The 22,975-nt window shown below is 42.6% G+C and overlaps 2 protein-coding genes across 6 annotated transcripts in view; both read left to right on the top strand.

The window, feature by feature from the left end:
- Nucleotides 1–20,805, top strand: part of GPRASP2 (G protein-coupled receptor associated sorting protein 2) — an 84,498-nt gene extending 63,693 nt beyond the window's left edge. For 4 of the 5 annotated variants that reach the window (XM_061409161.1, XM_061409159.1, XM_061409158.1 and 1 more), the window contains 3 exons: nucleotides 16,790–16,853; nucleotides 16,959–17,022; nucleotides 17,604–20,805. In XM_061409161.1, the coding sequence (XP_061265145.1) occupies nucleotides 17,930–20,467 (2,538 nt within the window). In that variant the 5' untranslated portion in view covers nucleotides 16,790–16,853; nucleotides 16,959–17,022; nucleotides 17,604–17,929 and the 3' untranslated portion in view covers nucleotides 20,468–20,805. The remainder of the gene's footprint in view (nucleotides 1–16,789; nucleotides 16,854–16,958; nucleotides 17,023–17,603) is intronic. The other variant, XM_061409160.1, reaches the window with a different exon arrangement.
- Nucleotides 1–22,975, top strand: part of GPRASP3 (G protein-coupled receptor associated sorting protein family member 3) — a 107,455-nt gene that overhangs the window by 63,577 nt on the left and 20,903 nt on the right. The gene's annotated exons all lie outside the window — the stretch shown is intronic.

Genomic DNA, 22,975 nt, shown 5'->3' with positions numbered 1-22,975 from the left:
ATATTATTTATCAAGGAAGCTTATTAGATACTCAGCGCCCAAGGTTTGAGGGAGGTACCTTTTGCCTAGCATGCACCAAAATTCGAGACTCCCAGAAGGAAAAAAGGTGTTAATATTTAGCATAAACTGTATTGTTCACACAGAGAGTTTAGGCACAGTGAGCCAATCATAATCTGTTTTGGGAATAGTGGACACCTTCTTTAAATCCAAGTTAACAGAATCCAACCAAAGGCCAGCCTTGCAAGTAAGTCTTTATAAAGCTTGCAATCTTACATCTGCTATGCTAATTCTTTCTACACATTTGGTGAATGGTGTTAGAATAATTAGCTAATCATTTGGGAAAACAGATAATGTTATGTCACAATACATGTGATCAAATTCCAGGAAGATTAGATATCGTAAATATTTCAAAAGATGCAGAAGGATAAAGAAAAATAAATACTCATTTACCTAGAATGAATTTTGGCTTGTGATATGTAGAGGGAAATGCAGATGGATTCTTTCCCCATAATACCAGTATGTTTTATTAAGTAATATGCCCCTACTCCAACAATTTCCCATGTCTCTTTTATAGTATATGGTTATCTTCAAATATGTTTCTGAGGTAAATTCTCTTTGCTGTTAGAAGCATACAGGCTTACTTATTGCAGTTTATAATAAATATCGTGGGTTATCTGAAATGTAATATCTATAGTTCATACCTGATTACTCTCCAATTAATATTGTCATTTTATCTTATCTTTAATATTATTATATTGATTGAGGTAGAGGGTTACTAATATTCTCATATAACTCCTTTGAAATTCTCTTGGAGTTTCAAAAAGGAAAAGTGTGTTGGGCAGGCCAAAGAATATCTCTCTATGTTGCTATGTCAGATAGCATAATTTTTTTCTCATGACTACATTTTATTTACATATATGAATAAATGTTCGGAGAAGGCGATGGCACCCCACTCCAGTACTCTTGCCTGGAAAATCCCATGGACGGAGGAGCCTGGTAGGCTGCAGTCCATGGGGCCACTAAGAGTCGGACAGGACTGAGTGACTTCACTTTCACTTTTCACTTTCATGCATTGGAGAAGGAAATGGCAACCCACTCCAGTGTTCTTGCCTGGAGAATCCCAGGGACGGGGGAGCCTGGTGGGCTGCCGTCTATGGGGTCGCACAGAGTCGGACATGACTGAAGCAACTTAGCAGCAGCAGCAGCATAAATGTTACATATATATATATATATATATATATATATATATATATACATACACACATATAGTCATATATAACAGGTTCTTTGTCAGTTCATCTGTCAGTGCATATTTAGGTAGTTTCTGTGTCTGTCTATTGTGAATAACGCTGAAATGAACATGGAAGTACAGATATCTCTTAAAGATAGTGACTTCATTTCCTTGGAATATATACACCAAAGTGGGATGGGATCATGTGGTGATTTAAAAAAAAGTTTTGAAAAGCCTCCATGCTGCTTTCCATAGTAGCTACACTAATTTACATTCCCACCAACAGTGTATAAGAGTTTTGCTTTTATTTATATTCTTGTCAACATGTGTTATCCCTTGTATTTTTGATAATCATAATTCTAACTGGTCGAAGTGATACCTCATTGTGATTTGATTTGCATTTCCCTCATGACTAGTAATGTCATCTTTTCATGACATTAGTGATGTCATCTTTTCATATAACTGCTGGCCATTTATATTTCTTCTGTAGAAAATTATTCAGGTTCTTTACCAATTTTAGAATCAGATTATTAGTTTTACTATTCAATTGTATGATTCCTGATATGTTTTAGATATTAGTGAAAGAGAAACTGTTAGTCTCTCGGTCGTGACCGACTCTTTGCGACCCCATGGAACGTAGCCTGCCAGGCTCCACCGTTCATGGAATTCTCCAGGCAAGAATCCTGGAGTGAGTTGCCATTCCCTTCTTCAGGGGATCTTCCTGACCAGGGGTTGAACTTTCATCTCCTGCATTGCAGACAAATTCATTACCACAGAACCACCTGAGAAGCCTTCTGTTAATGTACTGTATCTCATCTGTTGATTTGTATATGATGAGCCATGCTTTCATTGCAGATATAAATCTCACTTGATCATGGAATATGGTCCTTTCAATGTACTATTGAATTCAGTTTGCTACCATTTTGTTTAGAATATTTGCATATAAAATTATTTTCATTGGAGAGTAATTACAATATTGTGATGGTTTTTGCCATATATTGACATGAATCAGCCACAGGTATACATGAGTGCCCACTATCCTTAACCGCCCTCCCACCTCCCTCCCCACCCAATCCCTCTGGATTGTTCCAGACCACCGGCTTTGGGAACCCTCTTCATGCATCGAACTTGCACTGGCATCTGTTCTACATATGGTAATATACATGTTTCAATGCTATTCTCTCAAATTATCCCACCCTTGCCTTCTTCCACTGAGCCCAAAAGTCTGTTCTTTACATCTGTATCATCTTTGCTGCCCTGAATGTAGGATCATTGTTACCGTCTTTCTAAATTCCATATATATGCATTAATATATGGTATTTTGGAGAAGGCAATGGCACCCCACTCCAGTATTCTTGCCTGGAAAATCCCATGGACAGAGGAACCTGGTGAGCTGAAGTCCATGGGGTCGCTAAGAGTTGGACATGACTGAGCGACTTCACTTTGACTTTTCACTTTCATGCATTGGAGAAGGAAATGGCAACCCACTCCAGTGTTCTTGCCTGGAGAATCCCAGGGACGGGGGAGCCTGGTGGGCTGCCGTCTATGGGGTCACACAGAATCGGACACGACTGAAGTTATTTAGCAGCAGCATACAGTATTTGTCTTTCTCTGTCTTACTTCATTCTGTATAATAGGTTCCAGTTTCATCTACCTCATTAGAACTGACTCAAATGTATCAAATGCATTCCTTTTATAGCTGTGTAATATTCCATCCTGTATATGTACCACAACTCCCTTATCCTTTGCTCTGCTGGTGAATATCTCTAGGTTGTTTCCATGTCCTAGCTATTATAAATAGTGCTAAAATGAACATTGGGCTACATGTGTCTTTTTCAATTCTGATTTCTTCTGGGTGTATGCCTAGCAGTGGGATTGCTGGGTTGTATGGCAGTTCTATTCCCAGTTTTTTAAGGAATTTCCACACTTGTCCACAATGGCTGTACCAATTTGCATTCCCAACAACAGTGTAAGAGGCTTACCTTTTCTCCATACTCTCTCCAGCATTTATTGTTTGTAGACATTTTGATGATGGCCATTCTGACTGGTGTAAGATGATACCTCATTGTTGTTTTGATTTGCATTTCTCTAATAATGAGTGATGTTGAGCATCTTTTCATGTGTTTATTAGCCATCTTTATGTCTTCTTTGGATGAATGTCTGTTTAGTTCTTTTGCCTCCTTTTTGATTGGGATGTCTGATATTCTGGTATTGAGCACATGAGTTGCTTGTATTTTTTGTATTATTTTTTATCAATTTATTTTAATTGCAAGATAATTACTTTGTAATATCGTGATGGTTTTTCCATACATCAACATGAATCAGCCACAGGTGCACATGTGTCCTCCCATCCTGAACCCCCTACCTTCTTCCCTCCCCACCTCATCCCTTTTGGTTGTCCCAGAGCACCAGCTTTGAGTGCCCTGCTTCATGCATCAAACTTGCACTGGTCATCTGTTTTACATATGGTAAAATACATGTTTCAATGCTATTCTCTCAAATCATCCCACCCTCACCTTCTCCCACATAGTCCAAAAGTCTGTTCCTTACATATGTGTCTCTTTTGCTGCCTTGCATATAGCATTGTAATTACCATCTTTTTAAATTCCATATATATGGACTAATATACACTATTTTTCTTTCTCTTTCTGATTTACTTCACTCTGTATAATAGGCTCCAGTTTCATCCACCTCATTAGAACTGAGTCAAATGCATTCCTTTTTATTGAGTAATATTCCATTCTGTATATGTACCACAACTTCCTTATCCATTCTCAGCCAATGGACATCTAGGTTGCTTTCACGTCCTAGCTGTTGTAAATAGTGCTGCAGTGCATATTGGGGTACATGTGTCTCTTTCAATTCTGGTTTCAGTGTGTATGCCGATCAGTGGGACTGCTGGGTCATATGGCAGTTCTATTCCCAGTTTTTTAAGGAATCTCCACATTGTTCTCAATAGTGGCTGTACCAGGTTGCATTCCCACCAACAATGTAAGAGAGTTCCCTTTTCTCCACACCATTTCCAGTACTTATTGTTTGTAGACTTTTTGATGGTGGCCATTCTGACTTGTGTGAGATGATACCTCATTGTAGTTTTGATTTGCATTTCTCTAATAATGAGCGATGTTGAGCATCTTTTCATGTGTTTATTAGCCATCTCTATGTCTTCTTTGAAGAAATATCTGTTCTTTTGCCCACTTTTTGATTGGGTTGTTCATTTTTCTGCTATTGAACTGCATGAGCTGCTTGTGTATTCTGGAGATTAATTCTTTGTTAGTTGCTTCATTTGCTATTATTTTCTCCCATTCTGAGGGCTTCATTTTCACCTTGCTTATAGTTTCCACATTGTGTAAAATCAGGTAAGTTTAATTAGGTCCCATTTGTGTATTTTTGTTTTTATTTCCATTACTCTGGGAGGTGGGTCCTAGAGGATCTTGCTGTGATTTATGTCAGAGAGTGTTCTGCCTATGTTTTCCTCTAAGAGTTTTATAGTTTCTGGTCTTACATTTAGATCTTTAATCCATTTTGAGTTTCTTTTTGTGTATGGTGTTAGAAAGTATTCTAGTTGCATTCTTTTAGAGGTGCTTGACCAGTTTATCGAGCACCACTTGTTAAAGAGATTGTTTTTTCTCCATTGTATTGCTTTGCCTCCTTTGTCAAAGATAAGGTGTCCATAGGTGTGTGGATTTATTTTTGGGCTTTCTGTTTTATTACATTGATCTATATTTTTCTCTTTGTGCCAATCCCATGCTGTCTTGATGACTTTAGCTTTGGAGTATAGTCTGAAGTCACGAGGGTTGATTCCTCCAGTTCCATTCTTCTTTCTAAAGATTGCTTTCACTATTTGAGGTTTTTAGTGTTTCCATACAAATTGTGAAATTATTTGTTCTAGTTCTGTGAAAAATATCATTGGTAGCTGATAGGGATTGCACTGGATCTATAGATTGCTTTGGGTAGTATACTCATTTTCACTAGGTTGATTCTTTTAATCCATGAACATGGTATATTTCTCCATTTATTTGTGTCATCTTTGATTTCTTTCATCAGTGTTTTAGATTTCTATATATAGATCTTTTGTATCTTTAGGTAAGTTTATTCCTATCCATTCTTTTCGATGCAATGGTAAATGGGATTGCTTCTTTAATTTCTCTTTCTGTTATTTCATTGTTAGTGTATAGGAATGCAAAGGATTTATGTGTATTAACTTTTTATCCTGCAACTTTACTACATTCATTGAAGAGCTCTATTAATTTTCTGTCTGTATCTTTAATGGTTTTCTATGTACAGAATCATGTCATCTGCAAACAATCAGAGTTTTACTTCTTCTTTTTCAATCTGGATTCTTTTCATGTATTTTTCTTCTATGAATGCTGTGGCTAGGACTTCCAAAACTACGTTGAATAGTAGTGTTGAGTATGGGCACTGTAGCCTTGTTACTGATTTTAGAGGAAATGCTTACGATTTTTCACCATTGAAGATAATGTTTGCTGTGGGTTTGTTGTATATGGCTTTTATTATGTAGGAGTATGTTACTTCTATGCCTTCTTTCTGGAGAGTTTTTGTCATAAATGGGTGTTGAATTTTGTCAAAGCCTTTCTCTGTATATTTTGAGATAATCATGGTTTTTATCTTTGAATTTCTAAACATGGTGGATCACATTGGTTGATTTGCAAATATTGAAGAATCCTTGCATCCCTGGGTCTTGTTCTCATGGGTGGGGCCATGCTCAGTAAATCTTTAATCGAATTTTCTGTTGATGGTTGGAGCTGTGTTCCCTCCTTGCTATTTCAGTTCAGTTCAGTTCAGTTCAGTCTCTTAGTTGTGTCCAACTCTTTGCAACCCCATGGACTGCAGCACACCAGGCCTCCCTGTCTATCACCAACTCCCAGATTTTATGCAAACTCATGTCTGTTGAGTCGGTGATGCCATCCAACCATCTCATCCTCTGTCGTCCCCTGCTCCTCCCTCCTTCAATCTTTCCTAGAATCAGGGTCTTTTCAAATGAGTCAGCTCTTCGCATCAGATGGCCAAAGTATTGGAGCTTCAGCTTCAACATCAGTCCTTCCAATGAACATTCAGGACTGATTGCCTTTAGGATGGACTGGTTGGATCTCCTTGCAGTCCAACGGACTCTCAAGAGTCCTTACCAATGCCACAGTTCAAAAGCATCACTTCTACGGCACTCAGCTTCTTTATAGTCCTACTCTCACATCCATACATGGCTACTAGAAAAACCATAGCGTTGACTAGATGGACCTTTGCTGACAAAGTAATGTCTATGCTTTTTAATATGCTGTCTAGGTTGGTCATAACTTTTCTTCCAAGGAGTAAGTGTCTTTTTATTTCATGGCTGCAGTCACCATCTGCAGTGATTTTGGAGCCCCTGAAAATAAAGTCTGACACTGTTTCCACTGTTTCTCCATCTGTTTGCCATGAAGCAAGGGGACCAGATGCCATGATCTTAGTTTTCTGAATGTTGAGGTTTAAGCCAACTTTTTCTCTCTCCTCTTTCACTTTCATCAAGAGGCTCTTCACTTTCTGCCATTTGGGTGGTGTCATCTGCATATCGAAAGTTATTGATATTTCTCCCAGCAATCTTGATTCCAGCTTGTGCTTCTTCCAGCCCAGCGTTTCTCATGATGTACTCTGCATATAAGTAAAATAAGCAGGGTGACAATATACAGCCTTGACTTACTGCTTTTCCTATATGGAAACAGTCTGTTGTTCCATGTCCAGTTCTAACTGTTGCTTCCTGACCTGCATACAGATTTCTCAAGAGGCAGGTTAGGTGGTCTGGTATTCCCATCTCTTTCAGAATTTTCCACAGTTTATTGTGATCCATAGAGTCAAAGACTTTGGCATACTCAGTAAAGCAGAAATAGATGTTTTTCTGGGATTCTCTTGCCTTTTCGATGACCAGCAGATGTTGGCAATTTGATATTTGGTTCCTCTGCCTTTTCTAAAACCCGCTTGTACATATGGAAGTTCACAATTCACATATTGTTGAAGCCTGGCTTGGAGAATTTTGAGCATTACTTAACAGCGTGTGAGATGAGTGCAACTATGCAGTAGTTTGAGCATTCTTTGGCATTGCCTTTCTTAGGGATTCGAATGAAAATGGACTTTTTTCCAGTCCTGTGGCCACTGCTGCATTTTCCAAATTTGCTGGCATATTGAGTGCAGTACTTTCAAAGCATCATCTTTTATGATTTGGAATAGCTCAACTGGAATTCCATCACCTCCACTAGCTTTCTTCATTGTGATGCTTCCTAAGGCCCACTTGACTTCACGTTCCAGGATGTCTGGCTCTAGGTGAATGATCACACCATTGTGATCATCTGGGTCATGAAGATCTTTTTTGTATAGTTCTTCTGTGTATTCTTGCCACCTCTTCTTAGTATCTTCTGCTTCTGTTAGGTCCATACCATTTCTGTCCTTTATCGAGCCCATCTTTGCATGAAGTGTTCCCTTGGTATCTCTAATTTTCTTGAAGAGATCTCTAGTCTTTCCCATTCTATTGTTTTCCTCAATTTCTTTGCACTGATAACTGAGGAAGGCTTTCTTATCTCTCCTTGCTGTTCTTTGGAACTCTGCATTCAAATGGGTATATCTTTCCTTTTCTCCTTTGCTTTTTGCTTCTCTTCTTTTCACAGCTATTTGTAAAGCCTCCTCCCCTGCTATTTACCTGGGGCTAAACTATTCTGGAGGTAATGAAGATAATGGTGACCTCCTTCAAAAGAAGGAGTCCTATTATTATTCTTCCCTTGAGAACCCAGGAACAGTATTAAAAGGCAAAAAGATAGGACAGTGAAAGATGAACCCCCCAAGTCCTTAGGTGCCCAATATGCTAGGTAATCCAAGTCTATGCCACAACCAGTAATACTGAAGAAGCTGAACGGTTCTATGAAGACCTATAAGACCTTTTAGAACTAATACCCAAAAAAGATGTTCTTTTCATTACAGGGGTGTTAAAAGTTTAAGTGAAGTCGCTCAGTCGTGTCCAACTCTTTGTGGCCCCATGGACTGTAGCCTACCAGGCTCCTCTGTCCATGGGATTTTCCAGGCAAGAATATTGGAGTGGGTTGCCATTTCCTTCTCCAGGGGATCTTCCCGACCCGGGGATCAAACCCTGGTCTCCTGCATTGCAGGCAGATGCTTTATCCTCTAAGCCAGCAGGGAAGTCCTTCATTAGAGGGGACTATAATGCAAAAGTAGGAAGTCAAGAAACACCTTGGCCTTGGATTACAGAATGAAGCAGGGCAAAGGCTAATAGAGTTTTGCCAAGAGAACACAATGGTCATAGCAAACACCCTCTTCCAACAACACAAAAGAAGACTCTACACGTGGATATCACCATATGGTCAATGTTGGTATCAGATTGATTATATTCTTTGCAGCCAAAGATGGAGAATCTCTATACAGTCAGCAGAAAAAAGACAGGGATATGACTGTGGCTCAGATCATCAACTCCTATTCGCAAAAATCAGAGTTAAATTGAAGAAAGTAGGGACAACCACTAGACCATTCCAGTATGACCCAAATCAAATGCCTTACAATTATACAGTGTAAGTAAGAAATATATTTAAGGGACTAATTCTAATAGAGTGCCTGATGAACTAAGGATGGAGGTTCGTGACATTGTGCAGGAGACAGGGATCAGGACCATCCCAAGAAAAAGAAATGCAAAAAAGAAAAATGGCTGTCTGAGGAGGCCTTATAAATAGCTGTGAAAAGAAGAGAAGCAAAAAGCAAAGGAGAAAAGGAAAGATATACCCATTTGAATGCAGAGTTCCAAAGAACAGCAAGGAGAGATAAGAAAGCCTTCCTCAGTAATCAGTGCAAAGAAGTAGAGGAAAACAATAGAATGGGAAAGACTAGAGATCTCTTCAAGAAAATTAGAGATACCAAGGGAACACTTCATGCAAAGATGGGCTCAATAAAGGACACAAATGGTATAGACCTAACAGAAGCAGAAGATACTAAGAAGAGGTGGCAAGAATACACAGAAGAACTATACAAAAAAGATCTTCATGACCCAGATGATCACAATGGTGTGATCATTCACCTAGAGCCAGACATCCTGGAACGTGAAGTCAAGTGGGCCTTAGGAAGCACCACAGCGAAGAAAGCTAGTGGAGGTGATGGAATTCCAGTTGAGCTATTCCAAATCATAAAAGATGATGCTTTGAAAGTACTGCACTCAATATGCCAGCAAATTTGGAAAACGCAGCAGTGGCCACAGGACTGGAAAAGGTCAGTTTCCATTCGAATCCCTAAGAAAGGCAATGCCAAAGAATGCTCAAACTACCACACCATTGCACTAATCTCACACACTAGTATGGAGAAGGCAATGGCACCCCACTCCAGTACTCTTGCTTGGAAAATCTCATGGACAGAGGAGCCTGGTGGGCTGCAGTCCATGGGGTCTCGAAGAGTTGGACATGACTGAGTGACTTCACTTACACTTTTCACTCCCATGCATTGGAGAAGGAAGTGGCAACCTACTCCAGTGTTCTTGCCTGGAGAATCCTAGGGACAGAGGAGCCTGGTAGGCTGCCATCTCTGGGATCACACAGAGTCAGACATGACTGAAGCGACTTAGCAGCAGCAGCAGCAGCACACACTAGTAAAGTAATGCTCAAAATTCTCCAACCCAGGCTTCAAAAATATGTGAACCATGAAATTCCAGATGTTCAAGCTGGTTTTAGAAAAGGCAGAGGAACCAGATATCAAATTGCCAACATCTGCTGGATCATTTAAAAAGCAAGAGAATTCCAGAAAAACATCTATTTCTGCTTTACTGACTATGCCAAAGTCTTTGACTCTGTGGATCACAATAAACTGTGGAAAATTCTGAAAGAGATGGGAATACCAGACCACCTAACCTGCCTCTTGAGAAATCTGTATGCAGGTCAGGAAGCAACAGTTAGAACTGGACATGGAACAACAGACTGTTTCCATATAGAAAAAGAAGTAAGTCAAGGCTGTATATTGTCACCCTGCTTATTTTACTTATATGCAGAGTACATCATGAGAAACGCTGGGCTGGAAGAAGCACAAGCTGGAATCAAGATTGCTGGGAGAAATAGCAATAACTTCAGATATGTAGATGACACCACCCTTATGGCAGAAAGTGAAGAACTAAAGAGCCTCTTGATGAAAGTGAAAGAGGAGAGTGAAAAAGTTGGCTTAAAGCTCAACATTCAGTAAACAAAGATATGGTATCTGGTCCCAATACTTCATGGCAAATAGATGGAGAAACAGTGGAAACAGTGTCAGACTTTATTTTGTTGGGCTCCAAAATCACTGTGGATGGTGACTGCAACCATGAAATAAAAAGATGCTTACTCCTTGGAAGAAAAGCTATGACCTATGACAGTATGTTAAAAAGCAGAGACATCACTTCACCCACAAAGATCCATATAGTCAAAGCTATTGCTTTTCCAGTAGTCATGTGCAGATGTCAGTGGGACTGTATAGAAGACTGAACACCAAAGAATTGATGCTTTCTAACTGTGCTGCTGTAGACGACTCTTGAGAGTTCTTTGGAGAGCAGTGAGATCAAACCAGTCAATCCTAAAGGAAATCAACCCTGAATAGTCATTGGAAGGACTGATGCTGAAGTTGAAGCTCCAATACTTTGGCTACTTGATGTGAAGACGCAACTCAGTGGAAAAGACCCTGATGCTGGGAAAGATTGAGGGCAGGAGGAGAAGGTGACTGAGGATGACATCATTGGATGGCATCATCAACTAACTCAGTTGACATGAGTTTAAGCACAGTCTGGGAGATAGTGAAGGACAGGGAAGCCTTGCATTCTGCAGTCCAGAGAGTTGCAAAGAGTCGGGCATAACTGAATAACTGAAGAACAACAATAACTAGTCTCAGACACATCTTTATTAATCAAAATAGGAACTATTACAGTAAACAAATTTTTGCTGATTAGAAATGTTTGTTTATTCATTTAGCATAAAAAATCGTGATTTGGGATTCGACAACATCCTGGAAAGCATATTCTGCATCCTGCTGATTGTGGAAGCTTTTTCCCTGCAAAAAGCCTGAAGAAGTGGTAGTCGGTTCATGAGAGGTCAGGTGAATATGGCAGATGAGGCAAAACTTCATAGCCCAATTCATTCAACTTTTGAAGCATTAGTTGTGTGAAGTGTGGTTGGGTGATGTCATGGAGAAGAATTGGGCCCTTTCTGTTGACCAATGCTGGCTGCAGGCATTGCAGTTTTCAGTGCATCTCATCAATTTGCTAAGCATAGTTCTGAGATGTAATGGTTTCACCAGAATTCAGAAAGCTGTAGTGGTTCAGACTGCTAGCAGACCACCAAACAGTGACCATGATCTTTTTTTGGCACAGGTTTGACTTTGGGAAGTGTTTTGGAGTGTCTTCCAACCACTGAGCTGGTCGTCACTGGTTGTTGGGTTGATTTCCTTTAGAATTGACTGGTTTGATCTCTTTGCAGTCGAAGGGACTCTCAAGAGTCTTCTCCAACACCACAGTTCAAAAGTGTCAATTCTTTGGTGCTCAGACTTCTTTATGGTCCAACTCTCACATCCACACATGACTACTGGAAAAACCATAGCTTTGACTATATGGACCTTTGCTGGCAAAGTGATGTCTCTGCTTTTCAATACACTGTCTAGATTTGTCATAGCTTGTCTTCCAAGGAGCAAAGCAAGTGAAAGTGAAGTAGCTCAGTCGTGTCCGACTCTTTGAGAGTGGACTATAGCCTACCAGGCTCCTCCCTCCATGGGATTCTCCATGGCAGGAATACTGGAGTGGGTTGCCATTTCCTTCTCCAGGGGATCTCTGACCCATGGATCAAACCCAGGTCTCCCACATTGCAGGCAGATGCTTTAATCTCTGAGCCACCAGGGAAGTTTAAGGAGCAAGCATCTTCTAACTTCATGGCTGCAATTGCCACCTGCAGTGATTTTGGCGCCCAAGAAAATAAAGTCTGTCACTGTTTCCATTGTTTCCTAATCTAGTTGCCATGAAATGATGGGACCGGATGTCATGATCTTAGTTTTCTGAATATTGAGTTTTAAGCCAGGCTTTTTCACTCTCCTCTTTCACCTTCATCAAGAGGCTCTCTAGTTCCTCTTTGCTTTTTGCCATCAGGGTGGTGTCATCTGCATATCTGAGGTTATTGATGTTTCTACCAGGAATCTTGATTCCAGCTTGTGCTTCATCTAGCCTGGCACTTTTCATGATGTACTCTGCATATAAATTAAATAAGCAGGGTGACAATAGACAGCCTTGATGTATTCCTTTCCCAATTTTGAACCAGTCCTTTGTTCCATGTCTGGTGCATGACCTGCATACAGGTGTCGCAGGAGGCAGGTAAGGTGGTCTGGTATTCCCATCTTTTTAAGAATTTTCCACAGTTTGTTGTGATCCACACAGTCAAGGGCTGTAGCATAATCAATGAAGCAGACGTAGATGTTTTTCTAGAAATCTCTTGCTTTTTTGATGATCCAAAGTATCATTTCATTTAGGATGAAATAAATACTGCTTACCAGTCAGACAGATATAGGTCAGCATTCTTTTAATATTTAAAGCTTTTCTTTTCCCCATTGACTTTAAAGATGAAACAATTCATCCAAGCTGGTTTCCTCACATGTAACATGAAGGCAATAGTTTATTTCAATAATAGTTCATAGTGTCCAATATTTTTGTGAGTTAATACACAAAATGTTTAAAATAGGACCTTCCTTGGTTCAATAAATGTTAATGAGTTGTACTGTCTGTTCTCTAAATGAATTAACAATAAAATGTCTAACAGACATTTCAAAATCTCACAGTATAATCTGTCAGCTAGTAGTAGATTCACTCCTCTGTCAGTATCTTGAAATGAAGATTTCACTATATCCAGAATGACCACATAGGATTGCTAATATGACTTTGGATAAATCTGTAAATTTTTAGAAAAAAATTAATAAGAATGAAACTACAAGTAAAGGTCACCTCCATGGGAGTGGAGATTTCTTTTTTGTTTGTGCTGAGGACAAAGTAGATGCTCATATATATAGTTGTTGAATGAACGCAAGGCACCAGCCACTTGAAGGAGGAGAAAGAACAGTTCAGAGAGGCAAAGAGATTCACATACACCCACAGATCTCAGCAGAGCTCAGACTCGCTTCTTTAAGCCTGGCATTCACCCAAGAGAGAGTATACTTTGGAACAAAGAAAACATAATCCACAGTTCAGCTAAGGCCATTGAAAGAACACAGTGAAAGACTTTCCTGTGACAACTGACATCTGTTGTCTCTAGATACAATATAGAATTGTCTCTAGATTTTTTCCTGTTATCTAAATATTGTACAGTTATCAGGTCTGACTCTTTGTGACCCCAATAATAAGTATCTAATAACAAGTAAAAGCTGATAGGTAAATATATGAAAATTCATGGTAAGAATAATGTTCCCTTTTCATTCTGGTAAGCATCAGTGATTTTCAGTAAATAGGGACTTTCTCCAAGATGAACCTCAGAGGATTGCAAAATCCCTCTCCTTTAGCAAAGAGAGAAGGTTCTTAAGAGGGTGGTTATAGTGGTGAGTGGTGAGAGATGAGCCCCCAAATTGATCCTCCCAGGGCATGAAGCTCAATTTGAGTGAAGAGGAGTGGACAGTCAGGATGGTGATTGAATTCCATGCCTACTGTTGCTGTAACAAATTATCACAATATTGCTGGCTTAAAAAAAAAAAGGCAAAAAATAAAAACACTGAAGGTTGCACATAGGAAAGGGTTTCACTGGTCTGAAATAAAGGTGATAGGAGGACTTCATTCTTCCAAGAGGTCCTAGAGGAATCTGTCTCCTTGCCTTTTCCACCTTCTGGGTCTGCATGGGCCTTGGCCTCTGGCTTCCTTCTTCAAAACCAGCGACATCCTATCCACTGGTGGCATCTTGCATGCAACTTCACTGTGACACTAAATCTTCTGCCTGCTTCTTCCACATTTAAAGTAGCCTTCCATGGCATTGGCCAAGATAAAGCAGTGTAATCTTCCTTTACATTCAGGTGATTAGCAATCTTAATTCCATCTGTGACCTTAAGTCTCCTGTGCAAGGTGAAAGTGAAAGTGAAGTTGCTCAGTCGTGTCCGACTCTTTGCGACCCCATAGACTGTAGCCTACCAGGCTCCTCTGTCCATGGGATTTTCCAGGCAATAGTTCTGGAGAACAGGACATGGACGTTTTGGGGGGACTTTTATTCAGCCTACCAAAGCGAGGGTGTCATTTAGTTGGGTTTTAAAATGGGCAACAATACCAACAGGTTTGTGTTCAACCAGAGATGTTCTTAACCATGGCTGCTCTTTGCCCAACAGAGCACAAATGAAGGGGATGGAGACTACAGGGAGGACTTAGAAGTGCAGGAATCAGAAGTGCAGGAATCAAGAACCAGCAGATTACTGTCTTGGGGAAGGGAGTGTCTGGTGGGGCTGACTCCAAAGAATGGCTGGGGGAAGTAGACTGGTGTGTATGGCAAGCGTGTGAGATCCCAATTGGTTCTAATCCTTGGCGTATTCCCACCCTGCCAAAGATGAGGAGCCCTTGGAATCCCCTGCAAGAGACCTGACAGGAGCCAGGAAGAGGAGCCAGGACTGCCCCTACATGGTGCCTGACCCCTCGCTGTGGGGTGAGAAACGGGATTGTCTGAGCAGGTGCGGGTCCTGTCAGGGAAAGGTCCTCTTTCCTGGGCAACTGTGGGGACAGTGAAATGGTAAAGTGTGCCACCACAGCGACTGAGAGAACAGCAGTGTGGCAGAAAGAATGACCACACTGGCGCAGACAAGTGGTTTGTCTCCTCAGCCAGAGGTCTATCAGGGGCTGCCTTCCCTTAGAAGAGGGGCAGGGGCTCGGCCTCCACGGGCGCCCCTTCCCACTTTCCTCCAGCCCACGGCCCCTGAAGGTGAAAGCAGCCCCCCAGCCACCCGCGCCCAAGGATGGCCAGCGTGATGGGGGAAGGGAGGGGGTGGACACCAAACACTCTGCAGGTTCACACACAAACACACACACACTGCGGGGCGGCCTGTATCCATCCGCTGCTCCCTGCAGTGCGACCCCTCGCGACCCTCCCAGCCCCGGCCCGCGACCCCACTACGCTGCAGGGCCAGAAGCGTGGGGCGGGCGGGGGGGGGGGGGTGGTCACCCCACGGGGGGCAGCGGAGGGCTGGCGTGGCTCCGCCCCTCAGCCTGGCGTTCTTCCCGGCCCCGCCCACTCTGGGTCGGAACTACGGTGGGCCTGCGAGGGGGCGTCGAGCCCATTCGTGCCGTATCCCTCCGCCCCCCTTCCCGACACCCTCGCCGCGAGCCGTCGGTGCCGCAGCCTGCGCAGCCCCTACCCGGTTTGGCGCAGCGGCGCGGGAGGTGGGGACGCCTCTTTTCCATTCCGCCCGCACGGCGAGCGGTGGGAAGCGAGAGAAGAGCTGCGACCCTGCGCCTGCGAAGGCAAGTGGGGGTGTCGTGGGGCGACGACCGGCTCACAGCCTGTCCCTGGCAGCCTGAAGACGGGGAGGCGAGCAGAGCGGGATCCTTAAAGAGATGCGCAGCGCTGGGGGACCCCTGGCCCTGAGACGACGGCAACCGGCGCGGGCCGGGCCCGGGGTTGCGGGGTCTTGGCTGTAGGGGTTCCCTCGGATGCTGGGGAGGCGTGCGGCACGGACTAGTCCCTGGCGGGCTTTCCGGGTGCCTGTGCCCCGCCCTCGACTTGCCTGTGCGGGGAGAGGGCTGTGCGGGAAGCTGCTATGGGAGAAATGGCGGAGGGAGCCTGGGTGGGCGCTCCGAGGAGGTTGCCGGAGCTGGGACGGGAGCAGCCCGGGCTATGATTCTGTCAAGGGACCTGTCGGACCCCTCGTGCCGGGTGCTGTCCTTTCCCACAGGCACCTTTTTGATGCCAAAGTCTACTGTCTGTGCAGTAGGTCTGGCAATTTCAGGCCACGGGGTGCATCTGTAGAGAAGCTTGAGGAAAACGAGGGACAGGGAAAAAACCTATTTTTCTGAAAGTGTATGGGGGGTGGGGGTGGGCAGCAGCCGTTGACTGGGCATCTGAATCGGGGTCGGGTGATTGCGACCAGCACAGGTCAGGCATGCAGGAATATTTCGTAAATTTCTTGTCTACCAGGTTTTTACACACTTCCCTTGCCTTCCTTTCTCTTCGCAATCCAGAATTGGGGGTGGAAAAGATGAACTGGGAGGTAAAGGTGGGACAGAAATCATAAATTCAGGTACCACTGCACAACCTGTTTTCTAGAATATGTGGGCACCCTTCCCCCAAATTATGCTGCGTAAGGCAAAGGGATGTGGTGCACCTAGTGGTGAATCCTCATAATAGGAGAAGGGAGCAATGCGAAAAATGTGACGTCAAGAGATGCTGTTTGTTATCTTGACTGCTGAAATACAGGACCTAAATAAAATGAAAATATTCTACTAAGAGGGCTCTAAATATTGAAAGACAGTATATGAATTCCCATACTCGGTGTTGGTCTGTCCACCAGCCTCTTAGTTGCTACCTTGGTCTTCTGACTGTCTTTTTCATCTTTTGTCCATAGACCTTCTTTAAGGCTGGTTACTTCTGCAAGGAAGGAAAGAAGGAAGAGACTGAAATCTCTGAAGGTTTGTGCAAAGAGGAGCAATGCAGGGGACAGCTACAGAGGAAGATTGACAAGTGTTTTCCATCTAGTTGGGTGTCGCTGATTCACATCTCCTACTCTCTTTTAGATTTGCAGACTGCTGCAGAACCCCTTGACCATTTCCTGTCCTGCAGGAGTGTTAGGATTGTTGGGTAGGTGTGGATTGGGCAGTGAATGGGAGGAGCAGACCAGAGAGCAGGGACCAAGAGAAAGAAAACATAAGACAAATTAGACACTTAAACAAAAAGAGATATTTGTATTCGGGGTCAGGGTGTCTGCCTGTCAACCAAGCAGTCAGACTCCATTTTTACTGTATGTTTACTTATCCATAGGACAGCCTGCTGTTTGCATAAGGCTTAATACCACTGAAACAAAACAAGGAGAGGAAGATTGTGCCACATTAGTGCAGGTATGAGAGTGGGTACAGCTTTTGGGTGAGGTAGAAAAGACAAACAGGTCCAAGAATGATTAGGGTCTGGTCTTGGGGCTCCTCAGCCTCTCCCATTGCCAAGATACTTTCACACTATTTATGCATGTGTGTTGTAGCAAGCAAAGCAATGTGGCATCTCTGGAATTAAAGAGTATGTTTGGGTAAAATGAGGATGACAGAGAGACTTTCTAATAGCCTAACTTTCCCACCAAGCTTTTAAGGTCCAGTCTCTCTGTGTGAGTTTTTGCATGGAGTGACACAGTTGGAAGAGATTCAATGTCCCATGTTATTCTTGCTTCCTAGATTGACTTCCAGTGGCAGCTCTGGTGGTGTTGGAATTGCTGCTGACCATCACCATCGACAGGTCTGCACCCTGCCCTGGGGAAGCATCCATCCTCTCCCAGCTTGGTTGGTCTTCTTCTGCACTCTGTGATATTGGCTGGGACTGGTATTGGAAAGAGGCTGATTGAGTTCTGGACTGGTGATTGACTCTAACTTTTGTTTCCAACTATATTGTCTGAATCATCTAGAGATTACACAGTGTGAGGATTCAGAACTGTGACAGATCTGTGGTAGAGACTGAGACTTGGATTGAGGTATTTAACCAGGTCTTTTCTGTAACTTGTACTATGACTGGGGCTGAAGTTGAGCCTGTTGCCCAGGCCAAGCCTGAAAAGAAGCCTGGAGAAGAGGTTGTGGGTGGGGCTGAGAGAGAGACTGAAGTCCCAATGGTGGTCAGACCAAAGGTTAGGAACCAGGCAACATCTGGGGCAAGGTCGAAAACTGAGTCCAAGGCAACGGCTGGGGCAAGGCCTAAAACTGAGTCACAGACAATGGCTGGAGCAAGGCCCAGAACAGAGTCGCAGCCAATGGCTGGGGCAAGGCCTAAAACTGAATTCCAGGCAATGCCAGGAGCAAGGCCCAAAACTGAGGCCAGGGCAGTAGGCAGGGCACGTCCTAAGACTGAAGCCAAGGCAATCCCTGGAGCAAGACCCAAAGATGAAGCCCAAGTTTGGGCTCAGACTGAGTTTGGGGCTGAGGCAATGTTGCAATCAGAGGGCATGCCCCAAACCAGTGTAGTAGCCTGGCCATTGGTCAATACTGAGTCTGGGTCAGTCACTAAACCTATGGCCCTATCTGTGGATAGGGAACTGGTCAATGTGGACAGTGAGACCTTTCCTAGCTCCCAGGTTCAGACAGGAATCCAACCCTGGTTTGGGTCTGGGGAGGAAACTAGTATGGGGTCTTGGTGCTATCCCAGGGCTAAGGCCAGAGAGGAGGCTTCTAGTGAGTCTGGATTCTGGTCAGCAGATGAGACCTCTACAATGTCTTCTTTTTGGGCTGGGGAAGAGGCCAGTATCAGATCATGGCCTAGGGAAGAGGCCAATACCAGGTCTAGGCACAGGGCCAAACATCAGCCTAATCCCAGATCCAGGCCCAGATCCAAGCAAGATCCCTTTATTGATTCCTGGTCTGGGTCTGAGGAGGAGTCTGGCAACCCATTCTGCTTGTGGGCTGGAGAAAATACCAATAACTTGTTCAGGTCCAGAGTCAGGGATGAGGCAAATATGAGGTCCAAGCTCCGGACAAAAAGAGAGGACTTTTTTGAATCTGAGTCTGAAGACGAGTACTATAAGGAATCTTGGTTTTTGCCTGAAGAAGAGGCCAATAGTAGATTCAGACCCAGAGACAAGGAAGCGCCTAATACTGTATTGAAGCCCAGGACCCAGAAAGTTGTTAATAACAGTGACAGGGTCAAACAAGAAACCAGGTTTGAGGAGGAAGTCATTATTGGGTCCTGGTTCTGGGCAGAAAAAGAGGCCAGTATGGAGGCTGGAGCTTCAGCCATCTGTGAATCTGAGGCAGGGGCTGAGGAGGGGGCCATTGGTGGATCGTTGTTCTGGACTGAGGAAAATTCCAGTTTGGGAGCTGTGGCCAGAGAAGAGACCAGACCAGAGTCTGAAGAAGAGGCCATATTTGGGTCCTGGTTCTGGGACAGGGATGAGGCCTGCTTTGACTTAAATCCTCGTCCTGTGTACAAGGCTAGTCCCAGGTTCAGAGATGGAGCCGAGGAGGAAGTTAATGTATCATCCAGGCCCAAAACCTGGGAAGAGGTCACTGTCGAATTCAAACCTGGTCCTTGTCATGGGGTTGGCTTCCCATCCCCAAGCCCCTTTAGAATTCCTGAAGAAGCAACAACATCTGTATACACCGAACTATTTGAGGGAAAGCCCAAGAATGTGGAAGTTACCCCAGAAGGGGAAGAGCAGGAATCTTTGCTTCAGTCTGATCAGCCTGACTCTGAGTTCCCATTTCAATATGATCCATCCTACCGGTCAGTCAGGGAAATTCGGGAGCATCTTAGGGCCAAGGAGAGTGCACAGCCTGAGAGTTGGTCCTGCAGCTGCATACAGTGTGAGCTTAAAATTGGTCCAGAAGAGTTTGAAGAACTCCTCTTATTAATGGACAAAATTCGAGATCCTTTTATTCATGAAATATCTAAGATTGCAATGGGTATGAGAACTGCTTCTCAATTTACTCGTGATTTCATTCGCGATTCAGGTGTTGTCTCACTTATTGAAACCTTACTCAATTATCCCTCCTCCCGAGTTAGGACAAGTTTTCTGGAAAATATGATTCACATGGCTCCACCTTACCCAAATCTGAACATGATTGAGACATTTGTGTGTCAAGTGTGTGAGGAAACCCTTGCTCATAGCGTGGGTTCCCCTGAGCAGGTGCTTGGGTTAAGGATGCTTAGACACCTCACCTCAACTACTGACTATCACACACTGGTTTCCAATTATATGTCTGGATTTCTTTCCTTATTAACCACAGGCAATGCAAGAACAAAGTTTCACATTCTGAAAATGCTATTGAATTTGTCTGAAAATCCCATGGTGGCAAAAAAACTGTTTAGTGCCAAGGCTCTATCAATATTTGTGGGTCTCTTTAACATAGAAGAGACAAATGATAACATTCAAATTGTTATTAAAATGTTTCAGAATATCAGTAATATTATCAAAAATGGAACAATGGCCTTAATTGATGATGATTTCAGTCTTGAACCACTTATTTCTGCATTCCATGAATTTGAGAAGTTGGCTGAGGAACTGCAAGTCCAAATAAACAATCAAAGTGATCCTGAGGTAGGACAGCAAAGCTAATATGACTATCCACCTGCCTCTGATCAGCCTTATGTTCCCAAAGAACCCTGAGTAGTGCTTTGGTTTTCAGTCTGGTTTTTTATTGTAACTTATACTTTAATTCTGATGTTAACTTTGTCCAATTCTTTGTTTGAGCTGGATCATTTTGTGGATGCCAAATGATTATTAGTGCTGAAAAAATTTGTCGATATTTGTCTTGCTGTCCAGATTGCTGTATTTTTCAGTATTGAGCTTCTAGTGAACTGAGCTGCCTGTGTAAGTTACTCTGCTATTCATTGTTTAAACATATTGTTCTCTATTTGAGTCAGTGTTTTAAATAAAGTTCTGTGTGAAAAGTGGCAGAAGTGACCCTTCTTCAGTTTAAAATCTAGATATAGATACATCGTGCACAGTGACAGACAATTTGTAGTATGACATACATACCCTCATTGGAAAATCCCATTCCTGGAGCTTAAAGAGGAAGGGATTGCTGTGGGCTGTGGTACTTGAGGAATGCTTCAGAGAAGAGGGACTCAAATTGGTCACTGAATAGTAGGAGGAGACAACCCATTAGGTCATTCTTGGAAGTGAGTAGTGTGGTGTGAAGAAAAGTGTGTACCTAGAAAACTCTATTCTGGTAGCATGGGTATAACCTGTCTTCCTGGAATAGGTGAGACAAGTTTAGTGAGGGATGCAGTTGGAATGAGGCCACTTTGGAGAACTAAGTTGGCCAAATCTGTACATTTTGCAACTCAAAGTAGAGGTGCTGCTCAGTGCCACCTGAAGAGAGAACAAGTAGAGTAGAATAACAGTTAAATGGAGTCATGAATAAGATTTCCTTTGTGATCCTAATCCAAGGAAATTATTAAGGAAATACCATACAGCTATTAAAAGAGATCTATTTATTGGCATGGAATGACACTGATGCTTTTATATCTGGTGACATAGACAAGACTGTGACATCATCTATGGAAAATTATTAATAGATTCCATTTTTAAAACCTGTATGTAAACAGACACAATTCCTGTTCAATTTCAGTAATGACTTTCTAAGAAACTTCACATATTCCATATTCTGGAAGAAAATACTGTGCTAAAGAAGTTTTCAGAGACAGGCATTGGGGAGATACAAAATAAGACAATGGTTTTACCTTTTAATATGCTTATATCTAGTGCTTTAAGTTATAGGTGGACACGTTGGAAGGGATATAGTTATGTAAATGAACATGTGTTAAAATAATCTTTTAGAGATTAAACTCATTTAGAACAGTTGAAAAGGAATGAGACTTCAGAAAAACTAGCTTATGAAATGTTTTAAAGAAAAGTAAAATTACAAAGGTTGCTAAGTTTCTATTAGTCTCTTGATTGTATGAAGATGGCAGCCTTTTGACATGACTGTTACATACAAAAGATCATCACATTTCCTTTTGTAGTGGACAAAGTGGACAACAAAGCTCCAGAAGCAGATAGTGGTAACACTGTGAATGTACTTAATGCCATTGAATTATACACCTTAAGATGGTTAAAATCGTAAGTTTTATGTTATGTGTATTTTCCACAAAATAAGAAAAATATCATACCATACCTTCAGACAAGAATTGCAGAAGTCAGGGATAGGTTTGGTTTGGAGAGGGAATACAGATTTGTGGGAAATACCATATGTCTTGTTATTTTTAGACATGGTGAAAATGTTTTGTCTGAGGATGCTGTTAATTTTTGAAATGGTAAATTTATGATTCATAAGTTAGAAATCACTGCAGATGGTGACTGCAGCCATGAAATTACAAGACTCTTGCTCCTTGGAAGAAAAGCTATGACAAACTTAGTGTATTGAAAAGCAGAGACATCACTTTGCCAACAAAGGTCCATATAGTCAAAACTATGGCCCAGTAGTCATCTATGGACATGAGAGTTGGACATAAAGAAGGCTGAGCACCAAAGAATTGATGTTTTTGAACTGTGGTGTTGAGAGTCCCTTGACAGCAAGGAGATCAAACCAGTCAATCCGAAAGGAAATCAACCCTGAATAGTCATTGGAAGGAATGATACTGAAGCTGAAGTTCCAATACTTTGGCCACCTGATGTGAAGAACTGACTCATTGGAAAAGACCCTTATGTTGGGGAAGATTTAAGGTGGGAGGAGAACGGGGTGACAGGATAAGATAGTTGGATGGCATCACTAACTCAATGGACATGAGTTTGAGCAAGCTCTGGGAGGTGTTGAAGGACAGGGAAGCCTGGCATGCTGCAGTCCATGGGGTTGCAAACAGTCGGATACGACTGATCAACTAAACAACAATAAAATTAGAAATGGACATATGGAAGTTTTTTTCAACACAACAGCCACTAAGATTATGAGAATGGCTGAAGGAGATGTGTATATACAATATACAGTATATAATCATAAACAAAACATGTTTAGCTGCTAATTTGAGTCCGCCTCTTTTGAGACACCCATGGACTGTAGCCTGCCAGGCTCCTCTGTCCATGGAATTTCCCAGGGGAGAGTACTGGAGTGGGTTGCCATTT

This window comes from Bos javanicus, chromosome X (assembly GCF_032452875.1).
Source record: "Bos javanicus breed banteng chromosome X, ARS-OSU_banteng_1.0, whole genome shotgun sequence".
Taxonomy (NCBI): Eukaryota; Metazoa; Chordata; class Mammalia; order Artiodactyla; family Bovidae; genus Bos; species Bos javanicus.
Note: the sequence above shows the minus strand (reverse complement) of the source record. Positions and strands in the feature narration are given on the sequence as shown.